The 26,070-nt window shown below is 33.2% G+C and overlaps 3 protein-coding genes across 4 annotated transcripts; 1 reads left to right on the forward strand and 2 right to left on the reverse strand.

Annotated features, from left to right (window-relative positions):
• Positions 1-1,388: 1,388 nt before the first annotated feature.
• On the reverse strand, positions 1,389-5,645 carry LOC111389311 (increased DNA methylation 3-like). 2 transcript variants are annotated; one of them, XM_023014232.1, is made up of 3 exons: positions 5,524-5,645; positions 2,318-3,247; positions 1,389-1,977 (listed from the first exon to the last, which is right to left on the reverse strand). In XM_023014232.1, exons 2-3 carry the CDS (start codon positions 3,195-3,197, stop codon positions 1,727-1,729), a joined length of 1,131 nt encoding a protein of 376 aa, XP_022870000.1. In that variant the 5' UTR covers positions 3,198-3,247; positions 5,524-5,645; the 3' UTR covers positions 1,389-1,726. The 2 variants fall into 2 exon arrangements, with proteins under 2 accessions (XP_022870000.1, XP_022870005.1); XM_023014237.1 differs by lacking the exon at positions 5,524-5,645 and adding an exon at positions 4,058-4,270.
• A 6,483-nt stretch (positions 5,646-12,128) lies between these two features.
• Positions 12,129-18,262, forward strand: LOC111389324 (alpha-crystallin domain-containing protein 22.3). Its single transcript, XM_023014248.1, has 4 exons — positions 12,129-12,357; positions 13,826-14,223; positions 17,193-17,479; positions 17,847-18,262. Exons 1-3 carry the CDS (start codon positions 12,335-12,337, stop codon positions 17,441-17,443), a joined length of 672 nt encoding a protein of 223 aa, XP_022870016.1. The 5' UTR covers positions 12,129-12,334; the 3' UTR covers positions 17,444-17,479; positions 17,847-18,262.
• A 197-nt stretch (positions 18,263-18,459) lies between these two features.
• LOC111389335 (aspartyl protease family protein 1-like) lies at positions 18,460-22,307 on the reverse strand. The gene is made up of 10 exons (XM_023014255.1): positions 21,858-22,307; positions 21,247-21,382; positions 20,825-21,060; positions 20,241-20,465; positions 19,994-20,129; positions 19,836-19,909; positions 19,656-19,755; positions 19,518-19,575; positions 19,027-19,098; positions 18,460-18,913 (listed from the first exon to the last, which is right to left on the reverse strand). Exons 1-10 carry the CDS (start codon positions 22,145-22,147, stop codon positions 18,648-18,650), a joined length of 1,593 nt encoding a protein of 530 aa, XP_022870023.1. The 5' UTR covers positions 22,148-22,307; the 3' UTR covers positions 18,460-18,647.
• Positions 22,308-26,070: the final 3,763 nt, after the last annotated feature.

Genomic DNA, 26,070 nt, shown 5'->3' on the forward strand with positions numbered 1-26,070 from the left:
CTGATGTGGCGGTCGCTAAGGCTGGGCAGCCGGCCATGGCCTTGGCCGGGTGCTTTGCAGGGCCTATGTTCAACATGCTTTTTGGACTCGGAACAGCTTTGGTGATACAGACGGCTAATGTTTCTCCTGAAGCTTATGAGCTCCGTTTCCACGTGAGTATAGTGGTCGCATTCGTCTTCTTGGTTTTGAGCTTGATGGGATCCTTGTTGGTCGTAACTTGGCACAGATTCCGAGTTCCACGGTTCTGGGGATTCTGCCTTGTTTGCCTTTACGTCGTTTTCATGGGTGTGAGCCTAATCATTGCGAAATTCTCTGTATAAAGTTTCGGACAGGGGATGAATTTTCACGCATGGGGATGACCTACATGCAACTTTATGATGAATTCGAAGCAGCGGATCGGTTTTACGGATTAGCCTCATCTGTGTTCATGAATTGGTTAAATCTTGGCTCAACCTCTGCGCCATATTCTTAGATAATTTACTTCAATTTTTAAAGTTAATTTGATTATGTCGAACACCTTGTATTATATAGCCAATGCTTGAGCTCTACTATTTTAAATTTTTTTTTTTAAAAAATTCATTTTCAATCATATATTCTTTTAATAAAATAATTTTACACGTAAATTCAAAAAATTTTCCTTTTTTTTTACCATACATTTTTCAAAAAATCACTATTATAAAATTTATTCTCTCAAAAAATGAAGCTCCAACAAAATCGAAGTCTTAGTGATAATATGAGGTATGATTCTCGATGATTTTTGTCTCCATTTGGTCGGATTGTAGGTCTATGTGGATATGAATTTTTATTTTAGGGCTGGTTTATGACATTGTTGATACAATTTGGTCGTAATATAGAATGATAAAAGTGCCTCTTACCGTACATCAAAATACAATTTTTATAATTTTGAAGGGGTTAAGGTTGTCAACAACATTGCCGGATCCAGGATACCCTTCCTTATTTCTTAAACATTTGACAAATTGGCACCAACTTGACAGCCCCTTTCAAATTTTTCTTGATTTGACTCGAAACTTTTAGCATTTGAATTTGTACTTTCAAATCACATGAAAGTCGCATACGATTTTAACATTCATATCAATAGTTTTCATCAAGTAAAAACTTAGATTCACATAACCTCACGAAGTTTACGGCCCAAAAACCGCGAGATTTAATGGGTTGAGAAGCCCAACCTAATTTTTCCTTTACAAAACACAACTATCACAAGTACAAAATTTTCTTCACAGAGCACACTCCAACATGCCCAATAGAAAGTTGCTTTAGGATGTTTATTTTAAAATTTCTTGAAAATATCGATTATACTAAAAAAGTTAAACCTTTCAAGTTCATTGATAACTATATTTGGATTAGTGGTCCATCCTTAGACTGCATGATATTAGATTACTTAGTAGAAAAGATTGAAAAAACATCACACACCAATTAGGTTACAAGATAGTCTTGGCTACACTACAACCTTTTTACTATTTTCCACTGCAGAACATTAGGAAATCAACATCAACAGTAATGACCAGCGTCATGGAAAGGAAAACATTAGGAGATAAAGCCTACCTAAAAAACAGCAGTTAGACAAGTACTAGGTGTACCACATTACAAACAAAGGATACAAGAGCACAGATTCTGTTTAGCCATGTACCGTGTGCTGCAATATAGTGTCTGATGCTAAAAAGGATAGGAAAGCACAGATAATGCAGCAAAGCATCGACTTGACATGCTAAATTCTGTTCCTCCGTGCTTTCCATGCTATTCCCTCGAAAATAGCATCGGTTGCAAAGGTTCCAAGAAATTGCTGAGGATCAACAGGACCTGGCAGCTTAAACGAGAGGGAGAAAGGCCCTGGTGGACACAGATTCTGAGATTGCATCTCAAATACCTGGGAGTATTTTTCAACTGTTTTTTCACCCATTGATGTCACTCCTTTGATTAATACCCTGCCGTCACTTTCAACTTCACAACTAAAATCTTCTGCAATCGCAAGGTTATACGATGCAAGGGAAACAATAAAAAACAAGATCCTCTCAGTGCAAGGAAGAAGGAAAAAGCAAACAGGACATGCAGAGTCGAAATGCAAATGTAATGTGGAAAAGTTGAATATTTTTATTGCAAAAACGGGTAACCCATTTTGGATGTCAAGACAAATATAGTGATAAATGATTTCAGTTTGCATGACTGTGTGGATTGCTTGCTTCTATCCCCTCTGGGAAGGGATGATAAAATCAGTAATTCCTTCGAAAAACCAAACAAATAGAACCTGTAATGCATGCTATACGTGGTCAAATTTTTTGATCCAGAAAAATACACTTACTTTCATCTCTTCTCACTCCGGGAAGGGATACGCGAAAAAGATAGGAATCCTCCGACTCCCCAATATCCATGAGACCCAAAACTGGTCCTATTTGTCCTTTTGCTGCACTTCCAGTCAATGCAAAACCACTTTTAATGGTAGAAACAAGGTTACTCCACTCTTCCCTTGAAGGACGAGAAGGAAGGAACATCATCCCCAGCCCAAGATCATCAACAGGCGTAGTGTTTGTAGATGATGGAATTCTGAAACTGTCCAAAGTCGGAGTAGCATTATGCAGAGCACTGCCCAATACATTGTTATGCTCCAATATATCTTCAGTCTTCTCCTCCTGCACCGTAATATCGTATAAAACCTTGTCAGAAACCCATATGTGAGATATTGCATGATCTTTATCAAGAAGAAAATCTTCAAGCCGAGTGAGCCTCTTGAACCGTTCAATATCCTCTTGCTCAATGTAATAAATTATGGGGTTATCAACGAAAACAATGTTTTCAATAGTTCCACCCCTGACTTTATGATGCAATAGCCGATGAAACTGAGGAGGAAAGAGATAATCGAACTGTGAGCAACGTGCCGCAGAACCTAGCATTGGAGTTGGAAGATCTCCGTGAACAAACCGAAGCAACAAAGGTAGTCTCACAACAACAGATGGTTCTGCCTTTCTAAGTACATAGTAGTATACACTTGCAACCACCGCTGTTTCTATGTCCGAACCAGCCAATTCATCCACAGTGTAGGGCCGAAGGCCTTCGGCATGTCTTTGTAACGCGGACTTGTGGGGCCTTTCTTCCTTGAGAGCAGGAGCGAAGTAGGTTCCCATGATTAGGTACAGGAGAAAATACTGATCGTCCGTCAGAAGTTCACTGTAAACATTCTCCATTTCTCGATCTTGCAGAACTATGAGAATGTATCTATTTGTTTCTGATTACACTGCAACGAGTGATTATCTGGTGAGTTTTTGTTTTTCTGATTGCCAAGTTCAACGGATCCGAGTGTCATGCAGCACGGTTTTAAGCAAGAAAAATCACATGAAAGCATATTAACATACATCACAGTCGAAATCTGTGTCTGTTTGGCCTGTTTCTGATTTCATTTTGCATGTTATTGCTCTCGTAATAAGAATTGGGGTTTAATCTCTACCAAAGTTGAATTATGGGGGAGGGTACGTAGGAGTAAAAAAGTCCAACATATACTCCTCAAGCGTCTTGGTCCTCAAGTGAAAGATGACAAAATCAAATTACTACAGCAATCAAAGTATTAACTTCTAATTCATTATACACTGAGAAACAAACCATTATCAGATCACATAAATTTTTGAGGTTGAAAGGGCCACAAAATGGGGTATCATGAAACATTGAAACTCGAACTAAACCACATTCATGTGTGCAGATACCTAGACCACTTGGCCAAAATTTGTATATTCATGTATTCAAATAGCTTGTTCAAATTTTCCTGAAGTCAGACTTCTACTACAATATAATATATCAATTGGAAGAAAATTACATACAAGTTTTTGCTCCTAACACTCCATATTAAGAGCTCATCATGATTCTAATAGTACGAAAAACCAAACAAGAAAATAAGAAATTCAAACTCCACCAGAAGGAACAATAAGTAACAGGGTTTGCATATTTAATCGTTGTCATCTTCTCTTTTACTTTGTAATTGAGCATCTGAAGATGAAGTTACAGTGACCAAAGCGAGGGAACCAGTAGTAGGTAAAAGAATATAGAGGCATACCAAGAATGGTATTCCATATGCTGAAGTGGCAAACAGTGACCAAAGATGGTGAAATAAATCGCCAAAGTGAGGGAATCGGTAGTTTATTATATTTGCCAATTTAAGCATGCACAAATAGGATTGAAGTGAGTATGGAAAAGTTAGAAGAATTCAAGGATATTGAAGATGGAATTCTAATTAAACAAAAAGAGAGAGAGAGAGAGACAGAGAGAAGTTAGCATAACATGGCCACAAAAACAAAAAAGTTAGCATAACATGGCCACAAAGGACTAAATTCTGCCGACTGGATCTATTACCCCTAGTGAGCTCTACACCCTTCGTGTTGCGTATCTGAATATCTATAATATGAAAGATAATTTTTTTTTTTTTTTTTTTTTTGCTTATTCAGATAAATGTAGGCAGTCTATCTGCATCAAAATACTTTGGTTCAATAAATCGAGAAATATTTGAACTATCGTTGGTAGAATCCTTTCATATAGATCAAATCACACTGATCTTCCTCTCAGTTAGGATTTACTCTAATCTCTCAACCCCTTATTTCTGTTACTTGACTCACTTCTCCGACCCAGACACCCTGGTCACCCAAAAAATAAGGAAAATGGAAAAATCAGCACTAGAAGACTGCATGTCACCTGATGAAGCTACTTTACATGCGGAAACTTAGAAGGTATTTGCTTTGACACACACACACACACACACACACACACACACACACAAGGGAATTACTGATATTAAATCTATCCATTTCTACACTAACAGCAACAGGAAGGATTTATATGGAGCTTAATTCCATATTTTGCCCGTAAAATTTGTCATAACAAGCAATAAGACCAAAATAATTAATGGATGGAAAATCTTTTACTGACTCAGTGCAGTGTTTGACCACTAAGAACAAAAGGTCACAAAGTAAGTAAAATATATTTTAAAAAAATAAAAAACTATTGTGAGGAAAAAAAATTCAAAATCTGTGCTAGGAAACTGAAACAAAGAATATAGAAAATAATTGCAAAAGCCCCTGAACGGTGGAAGTTCTACAAAATTAAACATAAAGATTTCACAATTGCCTAATAATGCTGCCCCCATTTTGATCAATTTCCCAAAATAAATCCCTGCCCCTATTTTGATCAAGTTCACAAAATAAATCACACAATATATTGAATATAAAATTTATAATAAATAATATTATCTCCTGTGATATTCATCAGAAATAACCTAAACTCCAAAATTCACACAACACACCGTAAAATCCCAGAAAAGTAAACTACTTGTTCTGGTTCACAAATGAACTCGCTGATGACCACAGTTACAAAAAATATATAATAATAATAATAATAAAAAATAAAAAATAATAATCATAGTCCAGGAGTATACAGATTACCAAGAGAGAATTTCCAGATAATGAGATACAGAATACAAACTAATATTTGTAAAATTGCAAAGTTAAGGAAGAAAAAAGAGTGAATTACCACTGGTGGCGTTGCAGAGAGAGTGAGGGGTTCTGAGTTTTAAGTTCATGATGCACTGCCACGTATGACCATAAAAAATATTTTATTAGGAATCCTTTCAGATGGCATGCAGACAAAAAAAATATCATTTGTTTAAGAATTTACAAATACTTTATCATGTGGCATCTTAATGGAATAGAAGATCAGGTTAGAATTTACAAATACTTTATCGTGCGTTGCACATGCAGTGGGTATTGCAGTGTAAATAATAATGTTGAAATTTTATCATGTGGCATCTTAATGGAAAAGAAGATCAGGTTAGAAGGATGATTACATTATTAGATTATAAAATATTTGTCCACAAGTAGTTACATTGGCAAAAGTAGTATGAAGTACAAAACAGAGTTCTTAGGTGCCATACACAGAGATGTTACATGCCGTTCATGGGTACATGGTTTCTAACATGTTAATATGGACAACAGACAAAATTCAGTATGGCAAATAGAGATACTGTGAATCAGGTTTGCTCGACTGTGGACATAAGCGTGCAAAAGAAATACAAAATATGTATTTTTACGTCCTGAACAACTACTCTTGCGTTTGTTTTTTGTTTGCATGGTTGTGAGCTTCATGTGAAGTGCCTGGTTGTATGATGTTGGTGAGTAACTGGTCGTCATCTTGGAGGTGTGAGTCAATGATGAAGATGACTTCATATGGTGCCTTGTTGGTGGTTGTCTCCATAGTTACAGTTTTGATGTATATGATGTGCTCATTTGCAGTTGGTGGTGGTATTGTAGCTGCTTTCCATATGTTCTTGCTGTGATGTTCATTAGAAGTAGTTAATAGTATATTTATTGGAAAGAAAAGATTAGTAGGCAGGAAAATATAATTTTGAGATAGTTACCTCAGAATCTTGTTTCATCGGTTTCGTTGCTAGGCATTTGAGGAATGTTTCAGCTGGTTTTCCAATAATTGATGCTGTGATTGATCCTGTAGAGTCCTGCAATTGAAAGACTACTCTTGCTCTGTTAGAGTACAAGTGGAATCATTGTTAGTGTTTTGAGATGTATTTGATTATCATTAGATGATGAATAATGCATCTATTCGCATAGATGATGTACTTGTGACTTGAATATAATCTGACCTTAGAATTGGTGTAGCATAGTTGTGCTTGCAGAATCTACAGAAATAAGTTTCGTTCACAGCTCCACTTGCAGATTTGTTGCAATTGTCACATGATGGATCCCATAGTGGTTGGTTTATTTCAGCCAATGTGACATTTTCTCTTGTCCAGAAGTGTCGTTTCTGCAATGTATATAATAACATGTGTAAGAAAAATATGTGTTGGGGATAGATGTAGAATGTAAATGAGAAGGTATAGTGATTTGGTGTACCATATGTTGGAGTTGTTGAAGTTGTTTGATGTTGACTAACTTTTCTTCTGGTGGGCAAGAAATTGTGGTGGATGTGGGGAAGATATACGCCTTTCTTGTCATGATGTAATTTACTGTGCTCATGTTGTCCTTTAACCTGATGTTGATGTGAAAATGAAATTGTTAGAAGTAAATAAGGAAATTAAGAGTAATAATTACAATAGATGTAAGTATGTAAGTGGAAAAGTGAAAGAATGTACCAACGCTTTAGTTCAAGAACTTGCTCAAATGGGGGATTAATGAGTATTGATGAGTTGATTTTTGTAGAGACGGATATACCTAAATAGAGAGTGAATTGAGTTTTTACATGTAAGGTTTAAAATCATGTCAGTATGATTGTGTACAAGGAGTTAATTTACCATTGAAAGAAGTTACTCTTAATTTGTTGCTCACGACAATTGGTTTTTTGGTGATTGTGTTGTGGATGGTATTACATTCATTTGTGATGAAATTGTCCCACATCTGAAGCATGCGTGTTTCAAACCTGTAAAGTTTCAAATTATATTTAATATGTAATAAATAAAAGAGTTATTTTGGGGCTGACAATAGTAAATGTGTGACAAAAGTAAATGTTTTATCGTTCGTTCATGAGAATAACATCTTGTACTGTTGATTAGTTGTCACGAATTTGAATTACTCTTTTAGGGAAGATGTCGACTGCTATTCCAGTGATGCCCACGAGAAATAATATGGGTTAGTAATAAGTGTAGGTTGTAATTTATGTTTGAGATAGAAGCAATGAAGTGTAAGGTATTAATGGGATTGCAAATACTTACTGATTTCTGCATTTGTATCCATGTAGGCTGAAGATCTCCGAATCATATGAACTTGTAAGCTGATGAAAGGAGGTTAACAATTGTTCGTTGACTTCAACAACGTTGGTTTTTGCACTGATTGTCCATCGGATGTCACCAAATTGGGCTCTATAATTTGTATCTGTTTCTTTAACTTGTGCATTTGAGACGAGGTATGTCTTGTGTGGTAGTAAGGTATCTTCGAAAGCTGTGATAGAGCTATCAAATAACATGGTTTGAACTTTGTTCCTTGTATAAAAATTAAGTTAAAGTGTGTTTTATAAGGCATAAATTTAAGGAAAGGGAATTTTTTTTTTTTAGATTTGGAAATGAGTACCTAAGTGGAATGTTAATCTTGAATCATATAGTGTGCTTTTCTGGTTTGTGGTATAAGGTGTACCTTATGATCGAATTAAGGACGGTAGCTTCTATTTTCGATAGTGGAATATGTTATTGTTGGTTATGTATATATGTAGATGGGACATTTTGTAGGTTCTTTTTTATTATATACATGGGCAATACATATAGATTATGTCTGGAACATATTTACTGGCAAAAAACATGAGTTTTATAACTGTCGGCAGCTTTTTTTTTAAGCGTTACTCTTACGTGCGGGTCCCATTTTATCAAGAAGTGTAGGATTTTATTTTATTTTATTTTATTTTTTTGTTTTTTGGGCCTAGAAGCTGCATGGGATAGGCTCGTGGAATTTAAGATTGGAAACTGAAAGGAGCTGTGAAGATGCTATGTGAGGCAAGAAGTTGGCAAGTTGGAAAAACGGAAATGAACATTAATTTACTAATGGAAAAAAAAAGGAAACTAGAAAAAAGAAATGAAAGAGCTTAAACCTTAGTAAATCAAAAGTTCAAAAGATAAACTTATAATCAATGATTGCCCATTGAAATCAGAAGTATGTACAACAAGCATTTTCTCTATGTGTACAAAATGAGTTACGAAATAAGATAGAGGCCAGCCTGTGCAAATCGAAAGAGGAAAAATATTCCACTCGATAAAATGACCATGGAAACCAGAATCTATACGTTAAGCATTTAATATATATTGAAGTTTCCAACATAAAAATAACAAAGAATATTTAACCAATGAAATCGAACAAGCCAATGCAAATCAAACTCTGAAATCTTGCAAAAATTAGCCACAAAATCTGAGAAAATGTTAAAACTGAGTAATAACTTATAAATAATACGAAGTTGATAGTTTCTCTTATTTTCACACATTTCAGATTTGAAAAAATAAAGTACAAATTGCAATACAAATGAAGAATTTATCAATTGATTACCATATTCATTGTGAGATTGTTTTAGTAATCTGGAGGAGTGATACCGAGTATGCTTATGTAGAAGTCCTAGATCTAGTGCTTCAAAATCGTACAAAAATTAAACAGGAAATTCATAAGTAGCAGCATAAGAAGTATACCACCTCATGATCATATTTGTCCTGATGTTTACCAAAAATATCCTCAGTGTGATCGATTTTCTTAACGTTGTTTCAAAACAACTTCCCGTGGAGCAATTAGAAGGATTATCAAGTGTCACATGTGTAATGACTAAAAAGGAGCACAATTTTAAAATAAAGTGGAACAAAAAGAATGAGCAAATAATAAGCCTGCGGTATTTTATAGGGTTCTCTATTGTGGTCAAATTTTATAGAGAAAAAGAATACAAATTTCAGTCAGTTTCACGCTTCACTAAAATATGTTTTGTAATGATTATTGACAAATGTAAATTAGAACATAATGTCATGTACTTACCATTGCTAAAATTTCATCGTAAACAACATTTTTAGTACATTTCGTACGTGATTTTTGGGCTGTTGTTGGTTTGATAAGAACTTTAATGCATTTGCTACTTTTGGCTCGAGACAAAGCAACATATAATTGGCCGTGCGAAAATACTAGCTTAGGAAGATATTAACCAACAAAATCAAGTGTTTGTCCTTAAGATTTATTAATTGTCATTGCAAAATATGGACGAATTGGAAATTGTGTTCTTTTGAAGGGAGAAAGGATTTTTGTCGCTTTGAAGTGGAATAAAAGATATCTTAGGAAGAAATACATTTTTTCCTTTATAATCTCCAACTACAATTTTAGCATCAATAATATTTCTTCGAAAACTTTTACAAATAAGTCTAATTCCATTACAGAGACCTTCCGAAGGATTAATGTTTTTAAGTAACATGATAGGACAATTTGTTTTTAGTATTAGTTCGTGCGGGGTTACACCATTTGAAGTTAAACTATTTAAAAAGTCTTCCTGCATACTTTGGTCAGTCGTATCAGTAGTTTCATCAAAACTAAAATAAGTGAAAGATGGAATGTTAACTTATGGAAGGATGTGTGAATGCAAAAGAAAAGACAACAACTAAAATTTCCATTTAACATTGGACCCACCCAAATAATTAAAAATAGTTTAATAAATGTAATCCATAGATAGATATTCTAATTTTGATAATAAATACAAATAAAATAATAATTTAAGATTTAATACCAGTAAAAAAGTTTTCAACTGTTATAATTTTTGAAAAATGCATTGATATAGTTAATTCACAAATAGAATTCTCATCTATAAATAATATAATTTAATAAAAATTTAATATTAGTTCAAAAAAGTAATAGTTAAATAACGATTGAAAAATAATTTAATTTTACAAACGACTTTTTTGACAGTAAAATGCTAATATAACGTAACATATTCAGTTGATCAATAATAAACAAATATCGACGAACTCGTTGGGAATAGAATAATAATTGGAAAATAGTATACATTACTAATAATATTATAGAAAATGATATTTCAAAGTTAGTTGTTAGTAGTTTATAAAAGTAAAAAGATTGAACAACGATATCAATGACTTCGTCAATAATTGAACTACCGTCAGTATTTCCTAACATTACAAACTATGCTGTCATTAATGATAGATTATGGTTATCGAAATACCATTAATTGCTGACAGCACACGATATTGTGGGTGATAATCATCGACAAATATAGATCAATAATTATGAATAGTATCCTATCATAATTTTCATTTAATGATTGATAAAATTTATGTGAACTACATTTTGCTCTATTAGTTTCGTTTTTTATTATTTCGAAAAATATTTTGTACAACCCTAAATTGCTGGAGTCACCTGTTAGCGGATAGTAATGTACAAATAAATATAAGGGTGTGTATTTAATTGAAATTTTTGAATATTTTGATGGATTTTTTTTAAATGCTGACTTCCGTGAATTTCGTAGATCTTTTATAAATTTGTATGAAATTAGTAGAAATCTTTCATATACTTCTATGGACTTTCATTTTAAATTTTTATAGACTTTTATAGAATTCAAAATACATTTTTGAATTTTTTCATTTGGGCCCCGTTTATTTTTCATTTTTGGAAGAATGAGAATGAAAAATATAGTCATTATGGGTCCACACAAAAGATAGAAATTCAAATTTGGTGGTTTGATGTGATGGATAACGGTCATATTTTTCATTTTAATGAAGAAATAATGGGAAACAAACGGGGTTTGAAATAAAATTTACGTGGATCTAGTGTAATGGTGCGAGATGTTGGATTCCACAATTCCTCTTTTCCTTCCCTTTTTCTTCCCATATAATAATAATAATAAATTTAAAAGAATAAAAATTTAAGACATTAATTAAATAAATAATAATCAATATTATATATGTATATGATAAACAATATATTTAATATTCAATATTATTAATATAATATACTTTTAAAAAAATAAAAATTAATATATTTAAATTTAATTATAAAGTTTTTCACATAAAATTTTATAATTTAATATTAGACATTTTTCACAAAAAAAAAGAATGCAAAAAAGAAAAAAAAAGTTACAAAAATCCAATTTAAAAATTTTCATAAAAAATAGAGATAAATAATATGGGAGAGAGAAAGATAAATAAAAATAAATATAATCAATAAAAAAAAAAATTTTAATTATACACATTCGCAGAAGGAAAAATAAAAGTAAAAGCAACGTGAAAGTCTCCCAAAATTTGGTAATGAATGAGAGACAAATTTTTAAATTTTATATGACTACTTTCTTCTTAAAATTTAGTACTCCACAAACTTTTATAAAAATTTCAAAAAGTCATTAAAATTTGAATACCTCAAAACTTATAAAGATTTCTAAAAAATTTTAATTTAATATAATGTAATTTTTAAAGACTTTTTAAAAGTATATAAAAGTCTCGAATGAATACCCCTTGACTTTTAGAAATTTCTTAAAAAAATCTATAAAATTGTAATTAAATACAGTATAATACTTTTAAAAAGTTTAAAAAAAACTCAATTAAATATCGATGAACTTTTTAAATTTCAAAAAGTAATTATAAAGTGAATACACCCATTTTTCTCCATCATACTTTTCCTGATAACCAGAAAAATATTATACTGTATCATCCGGGAGCATTCATACCCATATAACTCAGCACTCTCATTCTTTTGGCAATTCATCGGTGAATCACTTACATCTATGTATAGCTGAAATGAGTCGAATTTCCTATACTTCTCACCCTGAAATCTTTGCTCGTTGAAGTTTGAACCTTTGACTCTTGCTCAGCAGCTCTCCGATGTCTTCTTCGCCTTTTCCGAGGTTAGTCATCGGTCGATTTCACTCACATTTTATGCTGATTAGTTTTTGTTTGGCATTTATTAGTTCATCTGTTGCTTTTTGTTAGAATAATTCATTTGTTGATTTATCATTTATGAGTAACTTTTTTTTTTTTTTTTTTTTTTTTTTTTTGGTTTTTGTGGGGGGGGGGGGGGTGTGGTGGTGACGGAGGAGTCAAAAGTTAAAACGTTGAAAATATGAATTATGACAAATGAAGTGTAGATTTCCTGTTTGTTCATGTATTGCGTGTAGTCATTTGTGTTTGTCAATGTATTTGGTTGTAAATGTGTTCGTATAAATGTTAGTGATCTTAGGCTTATGGCTTTAACCTTTTGTAAGCTCCAAATAAGTCCCACCCAAACATGCTCTTACAGTGTTTAGATTAGCTGATCCTACATTCACTCTTCAGAGCACCCGTTTGAGAGTTTACAATTAGAAACAAATCGTACCATCAGGCAATGAAAAAACAACAGCTAAAGTTGTTCTTCTAAGATTGTTTCACATACCGTTGAAACATCAAAACATCTAAGAATACTTACTTTGCCTTGTTTAGCTTACTATAAGCTCTCAATAGGTAGATTTAACCGAGTTTCACTCTCAAAATCACAGCTCAAACAACTACGTAGATATTACTTAATGATCTCAGTGGCTGCTAAAAAAATGGGTATGAAATGATCTTTCTTTTTTTAGAATATGACTCGTACATATGACATAATCAAACTTTGCGCTTTACTTCTCTCTTCAGTTGTCACAAAATCAACCACACTACTTGACTTATCGTATGTTAAAAAATTTCCCCCCAAAAAAAAAACTTTGACAATGAAAGCGCTAACAATAATCTGGATATAGTTTTTTCCTGAATTGAATGCTATTCAACGTTAGTATGCAGTTCATGTTCCATTACGAGGAAACAGAGTTGCGGTTGTGTATTATTCTATCACATGTTTAAATGGTGGGGTCTTTGGTCTTCTGAAGTCTCAAAAGGCAGCCAACAGATTTTTAAAAAGATTTAGAGCACGTTTGTGAAGTGTTTGTAAATGATTTAAATTATAAATACATTGAAATGATTGGTGTTTAAGTGCATAGTACTTGTGGCTCCCTTGAGTGGCTTAAATTTTTATAAGCAATTTATAAACATGATCCAAACTTAGGCCTACTTCCATGAAATCCTTTCATTACTAAGTGAATGATCTAATATGAATACCATGTTACGTGGAGACGAAAAAACTTAATTGTTTATTCAACTTTGCTTCAAATGTCATTCTCCACATGTTTAATCTTCTAATTGCACTATGTGCTTGCGTTGAATATCTTTATTCATATTTGTACTAGTGATATGATAATATTTATCGATTAATAAATGTTTATCTGGAAATTAAGAAGTTTCTTTTGAAGTCGTTATATTTTTCCCATGGATTCTTATTTATCATGCCTTTAACTGAATTTTCAGAGCTCCTCACTCATCTTGGACACAAAATAGTACAAATAATGGCACAAGGCCATTACGCCCTCAGTTTCATGTACTTGATGTGCCTCCTCTTAATTGTGTTCCATACTCTGGTCCACATCCAGGCTCCGCTTCAACACCAATAGATATAGATGGCATTCCATCACCAAGAGTTAATTCCAGGCCTCCCATTGTTAACCACCCTGCTATGGTATTTATGCCTTCTTGTACAACTAATGAAGAGTGGAGCAACATTGTAGCTGCTACCAGAAGTGGAATTGTACTGTCCGGAAGTGCTGCATCGGGAAAGATGGGATCACCTATAGGAGCTGTAGACGTTGGTGAATCTGAGGATAAATATATATTTCGTGTAGCACTACCAGGTGTCTCAAGGGTTGAAAGTAAGTTTCATGTCTGACTAACCTCTTTTTAATCATATTTTAATATCTTATAACAGTCGAACTGTCATCCTTTCCCACTGCTGATTATGCTTTTGTTTTGTTTTGTTTTAGGAAATTAGTGAATGATGTTATACATGTAATAATGCATCTAATATATAAGAAGCCAAATTTAATCACTTTTGTTCCCCATTTTGTTCTCAAACTCTATATTGTCACTGCATATGTACCCGAACCTGAGTGATCAATCTCATCTCAAGTTGCATGCATATTATCCATTAAAATGTTGAAACTTGAACAATGAGAATCAAAGCATTCAGTACAACTTTGGTAATCACGTAGTTCTTCAAGTGGTTGAAGGAAATTGAATGAAATCATTTTAGGTTTTTTGATAATATCCACGATAACTTAATTTTCAAATAAGATAACATGATTTGGAAATATAGTCCTGCAATGAGTGGAGATTTAGTGCCAAAATAAAATATTAATATAAAGGATATCTAGAAGGGGATAGGGATGAATGAACCAATCAAAATAGCACAGTTCATTTTTTTCAGCTAATACTTGTGTATATAATGCCACATTCTCACTTGTCTCTTACTCTAAAGAATAAGATATCTTTTATATAGGTGGACTACTAAGCATGTGATAAATATCACAGAGGTGAATACACTCCAATGTCAAATTTGTATGATATCATAAACATGAATCCCTATGTGAAGCCATAATCTTGTTGGTTCTTAACAAGGTTAACATTGAAGTATGTGTTTGTTTTTAAGGACTAAGATATCATGAAAATGTAAGAAAAATCTCCCAAAAGACCTTTATTATTTGAACTCATGGACTATTGTTAAAATCATAGTTTTTTTGCTTTATAGATGACATGGTGCTTTTTAGGAAGATCTATGCTGGCATGAGTGTCACCAAGACACAACACTAACACGCCAACACACAATTTTTCAAAAGAGTACCGTCCTAATGCATTCCTGACATGCTAATTAAAATAATATTAATTTTTTATTTTGTAAAGTAAGTTTTTTTTTTTTTTTTTTAAATTCCAGCATGTCAAGAATGTATCGTTAAAAGTGTCGGCGACGTGTTGATGTCGTGTCAATTTCCAACACGTGTTGGACACCTACTCACTGGGAGGGTGTCAGTGTATCTTAGAATGCTTTTGTCTTTCTTCTTTACCAAACCATTAGTACTTGGACTTTATATAGTTTCAATATTTTTCTTGTAAGTATTTATTCTTCTATAGTTTCAGTACTTTTTCTAGTAAGTAGTTATTCTCCCATGTGATTTACTCCACTCCCACTCATTGTCTCCATATAAAAATTTTTAATCCACTTCAAGGTAAAAGCATTTACTTGATTTATATTTATACAAGAAAATGACACCAATGAGTTCTTACAGAAGAGTAGACCCCGTAAGCATTTATCCCATGATATTTGTGTTATGTGCTGGGAAAGTAGGATCACAGTCACACTAAAATGTTGAAGGATGTAAATATTGTAAAAATGAAGTTAAGATCTTTCTTATTTGAAGTTATGAACTATGATATTTTTAAAATAATGATACAAGGTTGTAAAAGGGATAGTCCTTTAATCTTGCGACTTTCCCATACTGCAGAACTTGGACTCTTGAAAGTTCAGTTACTTGTTTCCCGCAAATCATTTTCTCCTTTATAACTGATTTCACGAGGCTTCTTCTTTTTCTATGACATCATCCATATGGTAATCTAAAATCCCATCTAAGGTGAAAGAGTGAACTTGGTCCTTTGCTCTCGACAAAATTGGCACCAATGTCGGTCAGAGAAGAGGAGGCATCTTAAGAGTTTATCCCTTGATAGTTGTGTTATGTGCTTGCTAAGGAGTAAAGCACATTTGCTCTCGTTCTTGCTTTCCAGTTTTGCTTGAGGATCTAGATGAAATTGTTTGTCGTTGGTAGAACCTGTTATCTTCCCATTCACTTCTATGGATTTGTTGCAAACACAATTTTGGGGAGTTTTGTGGTAGTAAAAAGGTAAGAGTTATGAATATGTTCTACATTTGGCTGTTTCCTGGTTTTTTTTGGGTCAGAGCAATGCTGAATATTTGGCCGTAAGTACTTTAATAGATATTGCTTGTGGATAGAGTATATTCTTCTCATCCCAATGGGCTAAAGATGGTGGTTCTTTTTTCCGTGGATAGCTTCATCAGATCCACATGAGGATGGATATCTCTTCCATTAGTTGTCTTTCGTCATTTGATGTGAAGAACTTCTGGAGGAGTAAGGAAACAAACAAAAGTTATCAAGCTCCTATCAATTAACCTTAAAGAACTACTAGAAGCTCAAGAATATTCGATTATTTATGGCCAGAAACCCAATCCTAAATTGTGATAATCAGAAATCAGAAACAAACATGAATAATATATTTGAGTTACAATGTTACAAAACCTAGAATATGCTGGCATTATTGTTACTAATCTGTTATGCATTAGTTGCTACCCAACCTTATGTCTCATAAGGGTATGACGAATTTATAGTTTAGAGCAGTTCAGTATCTTGTATTTCAGCTTTGTTTATCTGTCATACAAGAGGCCTAAATCTGTCGCTTAAATCAGTTTGATTGAAGTGTGGTGTGTTAAGATAACTTATGCCTGGCATTTGCCGGAAATTTGAGTTTGCATCTGAGATCCTTTTGAGTCTAAAGCTTATTGCCATGCATCTGGTATACTATCAATGATCAAAGGCGCTGCTTCTTTATACGATTGAGAGATGATTTATGATGTTTGTATTGCATAGTATTGAAATCACACGTTTCTGAATTGATGAACCTACTAATATTTACCAATATCTTCCTTTTACATTGTGAAGAATGGAAATGTTTTTGAAGTTATATCTTCTAACTATTTCTTTTTAAGTAGCTTGTGAAAAGTAAATCTCTTATACACTGACGTTCATTCATGCTATTATTCACTCTGTTACCGTAGACACTTTCACTTGTGATTTTGAACCTGATGGGAAAGTGATGATTAAGGGTATTTCATCAACCGGCGAACAAACAGTTCAGAAGCAGAACATGTTATTTATAATGCTATCACAAAATTTGTGTCCGCCTGGTGAATTCTCCATCTCATTCCAGCTACCAGGGGCAATTGATCATCAGCAAGTAAAAGCTGTTTTTGGAATTGATGGGATTTTTGAAGGAGTTGTGAAGAAAAGACAACCAAGTAGTTTCTGAATTGGTTGAGTTCTCTGGTCCAAAAAACACGACTTGGTATGTTGGAAAGAACTGGCCTGAATTATTCAAATTCATCTTTCCGTTTATTTTTTTCGTATAACTCAGCGTCCTGCTTGATTTGTTCCACATATATCACACACATGAAAATTTTATCATGTGCAATGAGTATCAATGCTTTCACATTGTATAAAATATGAGTGTTTCTTCGTTCTTTTGCTCAAATGTCATCTGGATGATACTCATGTCGTGGCACATAAACTATAGTTCTTGTTATTCTATCCCATAAAGCTTATGGAAATTTTTCTTGTTCTTAGGAACTGGGGACATGCTATTCATTCAAATAGCCACATATTATAAATTGTACTGATCCTAAAATTTTGACTATTTGTGCTTTCTCTTGCAGATAGAACGACGCGGGAAGGATTAAATGACCTGATTAGCGGATTGGTCGAAAGAACCAATTAGACTAAAAGTGGGAATTGAGCATATTGATTGATCATGGTTTTACCATCTTTCGTCCCTTAGACTAGACTTGCATTCTCGCGGTGTCTGCTTAGTTACTTTTCTCTCTTTGTTCATCTTTTATATTTTTGTTTATTTGTTTTCTTTTTTCATGCATCGTTTCTTGCGTAGTTCTAAATCTGTAGGAAATCATCAAGTTTTCAAGATTGGGGATGTTTAACTGTATTTTCAAACGATCATCTTGTGAAAATATGAATAGGGCGTATGTACGCTTGATGAACACGAGGATATGCATTCAAAATGAGATTTTATAAACAACTCTGTAAGCTTGACTGATAATTTACATAAAAGCATATCACAATCTCTTTTTATTTATTCGATTATGCTACATGTATGTGGCAATTCATAAATTTGTTTTTACCAACAGATGATGTGACAAAATTTGATTGAGTCAAAATTTCATTAATCAAATAATAATAATAATAATAAATAACCTTTCTCATTTTCTTTTTTGACACTTTATCAATATGTTAAAGATTATGTAAATAGAAATATACAACAAACATTTTCCTCATTACTATACCTAAAATAATTGCTCAATTTTTACAAATCGTTGAACTACAGTCATTACAATCTCCATCATTATACATAAAATGGAAATTGGCATAATACTTCTTAAATCACGTGTGATGTATAGTAAACAAACCACTGCTCATATCAATATACAAGGGGTGATAAAACCTCAAGAAAAAAGAATGATCAAATAATGGCTAAAAATAGCCATCACAAGCTTGCAGGAATTGAAAGTGAAGCGGGTTGCACTGTTTCCAATAAGCGGACGGGTCGGACCAGTTGGTGACGATGGTGGAGGAGCTGAATCTGGAGAACGAGTTTTATTCCTGAGCGTGTCTTGTGGATTTAACATAGAAGGTGAAGGAGCTTCGGTCGAGTTATTCTTGTTGACTGGTAGAGTGTTGGATCCATTCTTGGATGGATTGGAGTCATAGCCTGAGATCAACAATATGCATTTCAACTCAAAGTGCATGACCATGGAGATAAACTCGTAAAGACACTTTCAGTCACGTGATAAAAATTGAACGAGACGGAAAGAGATTACTCACAGTCGGAATCTGTCCAACCCAAAACCAATTCCTCACGATCAAAAACTATGCGGTAGCCAGTCATAAAATTCTCTGGGCAGAAATGAACAATCCAATTGTAAGTTATATATACAACTGGCAAATAGTAAAAAATTTCCACCAGAAGATACCCAAGTTAAATTTCCAAGAGTGTGCTATATCTGCATTATTTCAATTAAAAACAAGATAGTACGACAACAAGAACAAGCCATGTTGAAATTATATTATACTGGGAAGGAACCCGATGAAGAAATAAACAAATAGATTATCCGTAGCCAGTCGAATATTCTATCCAAAACTTAATTATCTACTCTCTTCTTTCTTCTGGTACATTACCTTCCAACTCTTTTTTATAAATAAAGATGGCTAACAAGTTTAAAACCCTTATCAAACTGGCAATGACAGAAAATGAAATTCAAGCTGGCTAAAAAATGGAAATATGCTAAGAGTGAATTCATAATCATGATACTCACGTCCAATGATGTCAATATCTCTGCTTTTGACAATAGCCAAACAGTATGCATATCCACCCTGCAGGTTATAGGAAGATGTTAGCACATCCCTGGACCCTGATGAAACTTCCATACGTTGATCAACTGGTAGAACCTCACCTGGCGAGGAATTACAATTATTGGTTCTTTAACATAAATCTGGTCTCCGCCTTTCATAGTTAAGTTCAAATCAGGGGTATTGATGCTTTCTTGGTTTGCACTGCAACAAGAGTGATATTTAGTCCTTCGGATTCATAATTAAAAGAGTGTGGTCGACATACGGATTGTAGCCAAAATCACCTCAATTCATAGCAATAGTCAAAAGGGAACTGGGCTTCCGGTTGATAAGGTGGCTCGGATACTTGAGAATCAAACTGCAAGAAAAGAAAAATAGATTCAGACTTATGCAGGTGATCGATACAATGTACAGGAAAAGATCATAAATCTTATAAACTTACCCCCTTAGCAATAACTGAGTAAGCCGGGTCATTCAAGTACGTAAATGAGGTGCCCGAGTCAAAGATTGCTGTAAACTCGAGATTCGTAGTGTTCTCCCCCACAATTATTTGTGTCACAGTGATATTATAAGTAGGACTGGTAGGAAAACCAAAAATAATTTAGGAAGAGGATTAAGACGGGGAATGGAATGATAATGAAAAGCAGAATTTAATCCATATTATGCAAGGAAAGACCAAAAAAGCTTACTGTGATTGTTTAAGATTGAATGGTGTTGTTTTTTGGGCAGAACTCCCTTTGTCACCAAAAACCATTCTTCCAATTCCATCGGGACCGAAACACATGGAGAAAGAATTTGCTGCAAGCCCTTTGCTCGCTAGAATGCTAGGGATGGATAAACTATCCATACCAAGCCCAAATAGACCATTAGGAGCCGCAGCAACCAAAAAATCACCAGTTTGAATAATTCCACAGCTGAAATGGCAAAACGTAATAAGACTACATCATACAGCAATAATAGGATGCATGAATAACCAGAAATCCTTTGCGATTTTCCTCTTAAAATAATGATAATAAATAAGCAAAGAAATGCATACAAGTGTGTATTTGCTCATGAACTAATAACATGTTCATTGTTTCAAAAACATACTAAAATTCATTAATTATGGGTTCACTACCATCTACTTCCAAAAAGCAATGTAATACACCAAAAAGGTGTTAAGAATTCAAGGAATATTAATCAATTAACACAATCTTCTTTCATTTTGTTATGTAAACATTGAATATACAACACATTATAAGCGAATTAGTCTTCAGAAAAAGATATTATTCACCCTAACGTAATCGGGGCATCAACGACTTTTTCTTGACTGTCGTCTGTAGCCAGGTGCAAAACATCGTCTACCAATATCCCTGTAGTTGAGGTGTTGCTGGAAAGATATATCTCTTGATAAGCACAAGCCTTACGTGTCACTGAGCATCGTCTTTTCTGTCCACACTTAGTACTGTTGCACGGAACCGGTATGCCAGTCGATGACTTACTAGGGCTGTATATATTCAGTTCTAAAGTCTGTATCAGAAAAGAAAATTAAATGAAAGTAAGAAGGCACTTCTCTGTTTGACAAAAAGTTATATATATCAAAGAATGAATCAAAGTAATAGTGATAAAATACTTGGAACAAGTTCTCAGTGTACACTATAAAGCAAACTCTATGTGCAGACAAGAATATGACATATTTTTAGTAAATTAACATACCTTTCCTGAGGTTGAGTTCAAGCTACGTGAACAGCTGGTACAATCACATGGTAACCAGAACAGATCGCTGCCGGTGTCGAGTGCCACAAGAAATGTTAAAGCAGGAGTGCCCACTGTAACTATTGCATAATGCAAGCTGCAATTTACAGGAACAAATATTATGTTAACAAAGAAAATAAAAATGATATGGTTATTTTGCAATTTTAGTTTCTGAAAGCACTTATGCACTTTTAGTACCGTTTTGTTAGCAAAAATGTTGAACCTAAAAGACAAAAAGCGAAAAAGAATGAAATATGTGTGCACGTGAGAAAGCATGTTCAAGACTAAATATAAATTATAAATTAATAAATATATCTTCACTGTAATAGCTTAAGCTCTTAGACGATGGTTGATGTTAAAGCTGAGAGAGAGTGCTTTTTTCGTAGAAAACAAATTCAACCGTGGTGTGTTCTACATAGCCTAAAGCTCCTAAACGATACCAGCGCTGAAATATTCAATTTTCAATGTCTAAACCCAAAAATTAAACATGAATTGATTAATACAGAAGCTAGAAGCAAAATGTGAATTGAGTAATACAGAAACTAGAAGCAAAAATAAAAGGGAAAGCGTACGATCCGAGAGAACTGAGTTTGTAAGTCTCGTTGCCACCGAAGAAACTGAGATGGGTGGAATCGGCTGGGGTGACGGCCAGGCGGTGGGCCTTGATGAGCTGATCACGTTGGGCCATGGCGGAGTAGTAATCGAGTGAACCCTTTTCCGGCAACCCATCAAGGTTCAAAAAACCGTGGACAGGATCCGAATACCTGTGGTGTATATCAAACGCGAAAGTCCCAAATCCTTCACTCCTTAAAGCACTCGACAAAGTCACTAGAATCAAAAGATAAATATGGTTAGAATCCATGTTTGAACAAATAAATGTTCACAACTACGAGATGAACTATAACAATTGTTGAGCCTGTGCGGCTGTGCATATATACGCAAATATATAGAATATGCAAATATCTATTGAGAGAGAGAGAGAGAAACGAGTAAAGAATGTGGTGGGGTGGGGGTGTTTCAAAGTTCTCATACATAGAAGAAAAATTTCGCCATTAGCGGAAGTCAAGGAGGGAGGTGATGCTACTGGACAAGCAACTAACCAAAAGTCGGCGCCTATATGTGTAATGTGTGTAGAAAGAATTTGAGTAAGTGAAGAATAAATTTTGTAAAAATTATTTTTTTAAAAATGTATTATTAGAAAATAAAAAAAATAAAAAAAGTATATGAATTCGCATATAAAATTATTTTATTAAATAAATATATTATTGAAAATAAATCTTACAGACAATATATGACACGACATCATTAGAATATGGGGAAAAAAAAATACAATCATGTTTTATCACATTAGAGTCGATGCAAGTTCTGTTAAAAATTTTCTGTACTCATGGCTTTATTGTATTCAAATCTCTAACCATATTTCTTATGCATAGGAGAATGTCAAATTTAATGTATAAAAATAATTACGAGTTGATTAATTCTAAAATGATTATGAGGGTTTCATAGGTCAATAAAGAAGAAATGATTTACTATTTAAATAAGTATATATTATTTGACGTTTGTCTTTGTCATTCGCGATTTTGAAAGATTGGGAGCTTACTACAGGGAGAATTGTTGATTGCCAACAAGTGCAATTATACCTGGTATTAATATGTTATCATGAAAATTTTTAATGAAATATCCCCTTAATCATGAAAGAGTGATTTAGTCCAATTGAATTTCCTTGACTTCGGTGTTTGATCTAGATTAAACTATAAGGGTTCGTTTGTTTGATGTTTCAGTTCTCAGCAGGAATATCAATGCATCGAGTTAAGCCGAGCTTCTGCTTAATTAAAAAATTTAGACTTGACCCGAGCTTTCAGCTCAAGCCTTATCGAATTGAGCCATGTCGGCTCATGATATTTTATTTTTTATTTTTTTAATATATATATATATATTGTTTTTATTTTTATTTTAAATTTGTTCGCGGGCCGCCCCATGTGGCTTGTCGAGCCACAACCCGAGTTGCAAGTCAGGCCGAGCCACTGGTCGTCGAGCCAATGAACCAAATTGACGACCCTAATTTTCAGTTTTAACCTTTGAATTCGTTTTTAGTTTTTAGGGATTGAGAATCTCTTTTCAGATTGTTAAAAACGCGTTTAGTTTGTCATTTTGAATATATATTTCTCAAAATAGAAAATTAGAAAATACATTTTGTTTGAGTTTGGAAAATTTGTTTTATGACATTTCATTACTTATTTAGTAAAAATTGAATAATTTCATAATCATAAATATACACATTTTAAAGTTGATAAATCTTATAACATTTTTTCTCGTTACAAAAGTAAAATAAAAATAATTAATAAATTGAGTTCAAAATATAGAAAAAAAAATCACTAAAAATACTTAAAACGTCAAAAATGTGCTTTTAAGTTTAATGCTATGAGTTTAACCTTCTCTTTAAAAAGCAATTTCAATAATATCAAACCAAACATGCTTTTTAGTTTTCTGCTAAATTGAAAATTGAAAACACCAAATCAAATGCAACCTAAATGTTTAATAGATTTTATAAAAGTTGAGAGTTCCATGAAATATCTAAGTAAAATTAATTATTTACTCTAATTTAGATTAAAAATGATTTTTTTAACTAAACGAGAAAAGACTTAATGTCCACTCATAATATGAATTAACCCGTTAATTGAGTACATACATTAAACAAAAGGGATTTGAGAGTTACGACTAACCAAGTTTTGAATTTGTGATAGCAATAACTGGTGTTGAAATTTAAAAGATATTTCTTATTTCTAACACTTTTATGATGTGGTGTCGCTTTAAGTTAAGATGCAATGCAATAAATTGCAAAATATCTATTGTTGCATGGCTGTCAATTAATCAATTCTCATTAATTTAGGAGACGAATTATGACATAGTAGTGAAATTTGAAACTAAATTTGAAGTTTAACGAACCAATTGAAATTGAATTAAAATTCTTCGATTTTGCTAAAAGTTCAGTGATAGCAAATGAGGTTTAGCTTAGCCTACATTAAGTCATGTTAAAATGGCGGCAGTAAATTAGACCACTGGATAAACAATATTAGAGGTGATTGATTTTATGTTTAATTTCATGCAGATCACTATTTTTTTTATTTTTTTTATTTTTTACTCTTGGAGTATTATCATAAAAAAAAAAAAGTCAATTTTGTCAGAATCTTTACACGTTGATTATTGTCGTGCCATTTATGGGACATGTAATTTTAATTTTAGCAGACCCAGAAAAAAATGGTTGTTCATTTGAAATTATCAATCTTATTTTTGTTTGCTTATTTGAGTTTAAAATGGATCAAATTACTAAGTTAAGTTTTTTAAACTTTGGCCATAATACTGAAACTTAGGTTTTGCAATGATGTACAATTTAATTATTATAATTATTATCGTCGTGAATGTAACTACATAGTTAACCGCTAAATTAGTGCATAGGTTTTAGAACCACTATTTTTATCACGACAATGCTCGACATCTAGAACACTGATTAATATACGCATAGGGGATCTTCTTATTAGCAAAAATTATACCCGATTGAACATTGTCGTGATTTGCCTAATTGTTGTCCGAATTTCGCTGCCTGTACAGGCCACACACATTCTGGGGTGGGGGTGGGGTAATTCATTTATTTTTTTTAAATAATCACCCACCTCCACCCTCCTCACACAACATGTGAGGGGGCCTATGCAGGCCTGTGCATCAGGCATTACGCTTGTGGTCCTCCTTGGAATAAAGTCGAACTTCCATTCCCAGTTCAAACACTTAAAATTTGTTTCCCAATTCGCATTTCGATTTTTATTATGGTCATAAGGTACGAGCAATTTTTATTTTTTTTAGCCCCTGTTTGACACTCATTATTAGGTAAATTAAAGAGTTTTAAATAGTATTTGTTGGAGAATGTATTGTTAAAAAGTAAACTAATTTTATTAATTTGTGTGTAAAATATTTTATTGCGTGAATATATGGTGAAGAATCATATTGTAGCAAACAATTTAAAATTTTAATGATTGTCACACCCACCCTTAATACTATCTGGTTCTTATCTTGAAGAGGAATGTGCTTGCAGTACACTCAAGACACACAGCCCCCGCACATGAGGAGGTCCTGCACTGAGCGTGGACCCCCTCATGTGAAGGGGCTGTAACATTGTACAGTCTTAAAAGTTGTACAAATAGCTTTGCCAAAGGCTGTACAAATAACTTTGCCCATCTTCAGGATTGAATCTGGAATTCACGACATGATGAGCTGCCCACTATCTTAGTAAAAAATGTTTAAAGTATTGATTCACGTTCACGTGCTACGATTAAGACTCCATTTGGCCCCCATTAAATTTTACTTTATTTTTTATTTCATATTTTCAATGACATAATCTTTCATAAAATAATATTATACGTAAATAAAAAATTTTTACTTCTTTTTCAACCACTCATTTTTTCAAAAAAATAATTCCATACATTTTCATTTGAGAAAGCTGGGGCCAAATGGAGGCAATATAGGATGAGTAATGATTTATTGCCCACAGTATATTACCACGTGGCAAGGCCAGTGTTGTATATACACAATTTTTTTTTTTTTATTATTTGTACCATATTTTAATTACAATCAAGGTTTTCAGTATTTTATCTTTTTTACACTTGTGTTTACAACATTTTTTATTGTTAACCTTCAATTAATTATCACATATTGTCTATGATGATAATTTCTCCAAATGTTTTGCTAACGTGCGCTGAAATGAGAAAAAAAAATATCGACAAGCTTTTGTAT

The sequence above is a fragment of the Olea europaea genome, chromosome 3 (genome assembly GCF_002742605.1).
Source record: "Olea europaea var. sylvestris chromosome 3, O_europaea_v1, whole genome shotgun sequence".
In the NCBI taxonomy this organism is placed as follows: domain Eukaryota; kingdom Viridiplantae; phylum Streptophyta; class Magnoliopsida; order Lamiales; family Oleaceae; genus Olea; species Olea europaea.

What these genes read in the sequence shown, in the direction of transcription:
- LOC111389311 (XM_023014232.1), bottom strand. Translation starts at nt 3,197, where the DNA reads ATGGAGAATGTTTACAGTGAACTTCTGACGGACGATCAGTATTTTCTC. An exon ending in CGGAGTGAGAAGAGATGAAA is followed by an intron (nt 1,978 to 2,317) that starts GTAAGTGTATTT and finishes TTGCGATTGCAG; the next exon opens with AAGATTTTAGTTGTGAAGTT.
- LOC111389324 (XM_023014248.1), top strand. Translation starts at nt 12,335, where the DNA reads ATGTCTTCTTCGCCTTTTCCGAG. An exon ending in TCTTCTTCGCCTTTTCCGAG is followed by an intron (nt 12,358 to 13,825) that starts GTTAGTCATCGG and finishes CTGAATTTTCAG; the next exon opens with AGCTCCTCACTCATCTTGGA. An exon ending in AGGTGTCTCAAGGGTTGAAA is followed by an intron (nt 14,224 to 17,192) that starts GTAAGTTTCATG and finishes CTGTTACCGTAG; the next exon opens with ACACTTTCACTTGTGATTTT.
- LOC111389335 (XM_023014255.1), bottom strand. Translation starts at nt 22,147, where the DNA reads ATGGATTCTAACCATATTTATCTTTTGATTCTAGTGACTTTGTCGAGT. An exon ending in TAATTGTAATTCCTCGCCAG is followed by an intron (nt 19,576 to 19,655) that starts GTGAGGTTCTAC and finishes TATAACCTGCAG; the next exon opens with GGTGGATATGCATACTGTTT. An exon ending in GGGTTGGACAGATTCCGACT is followed by an intron (nt 18,914 to 19,026) that starts GTGAGTAATCTC and finishes TGTTGATCTCAG; the next exon opens with GCTATGACTCCAATCCATCC.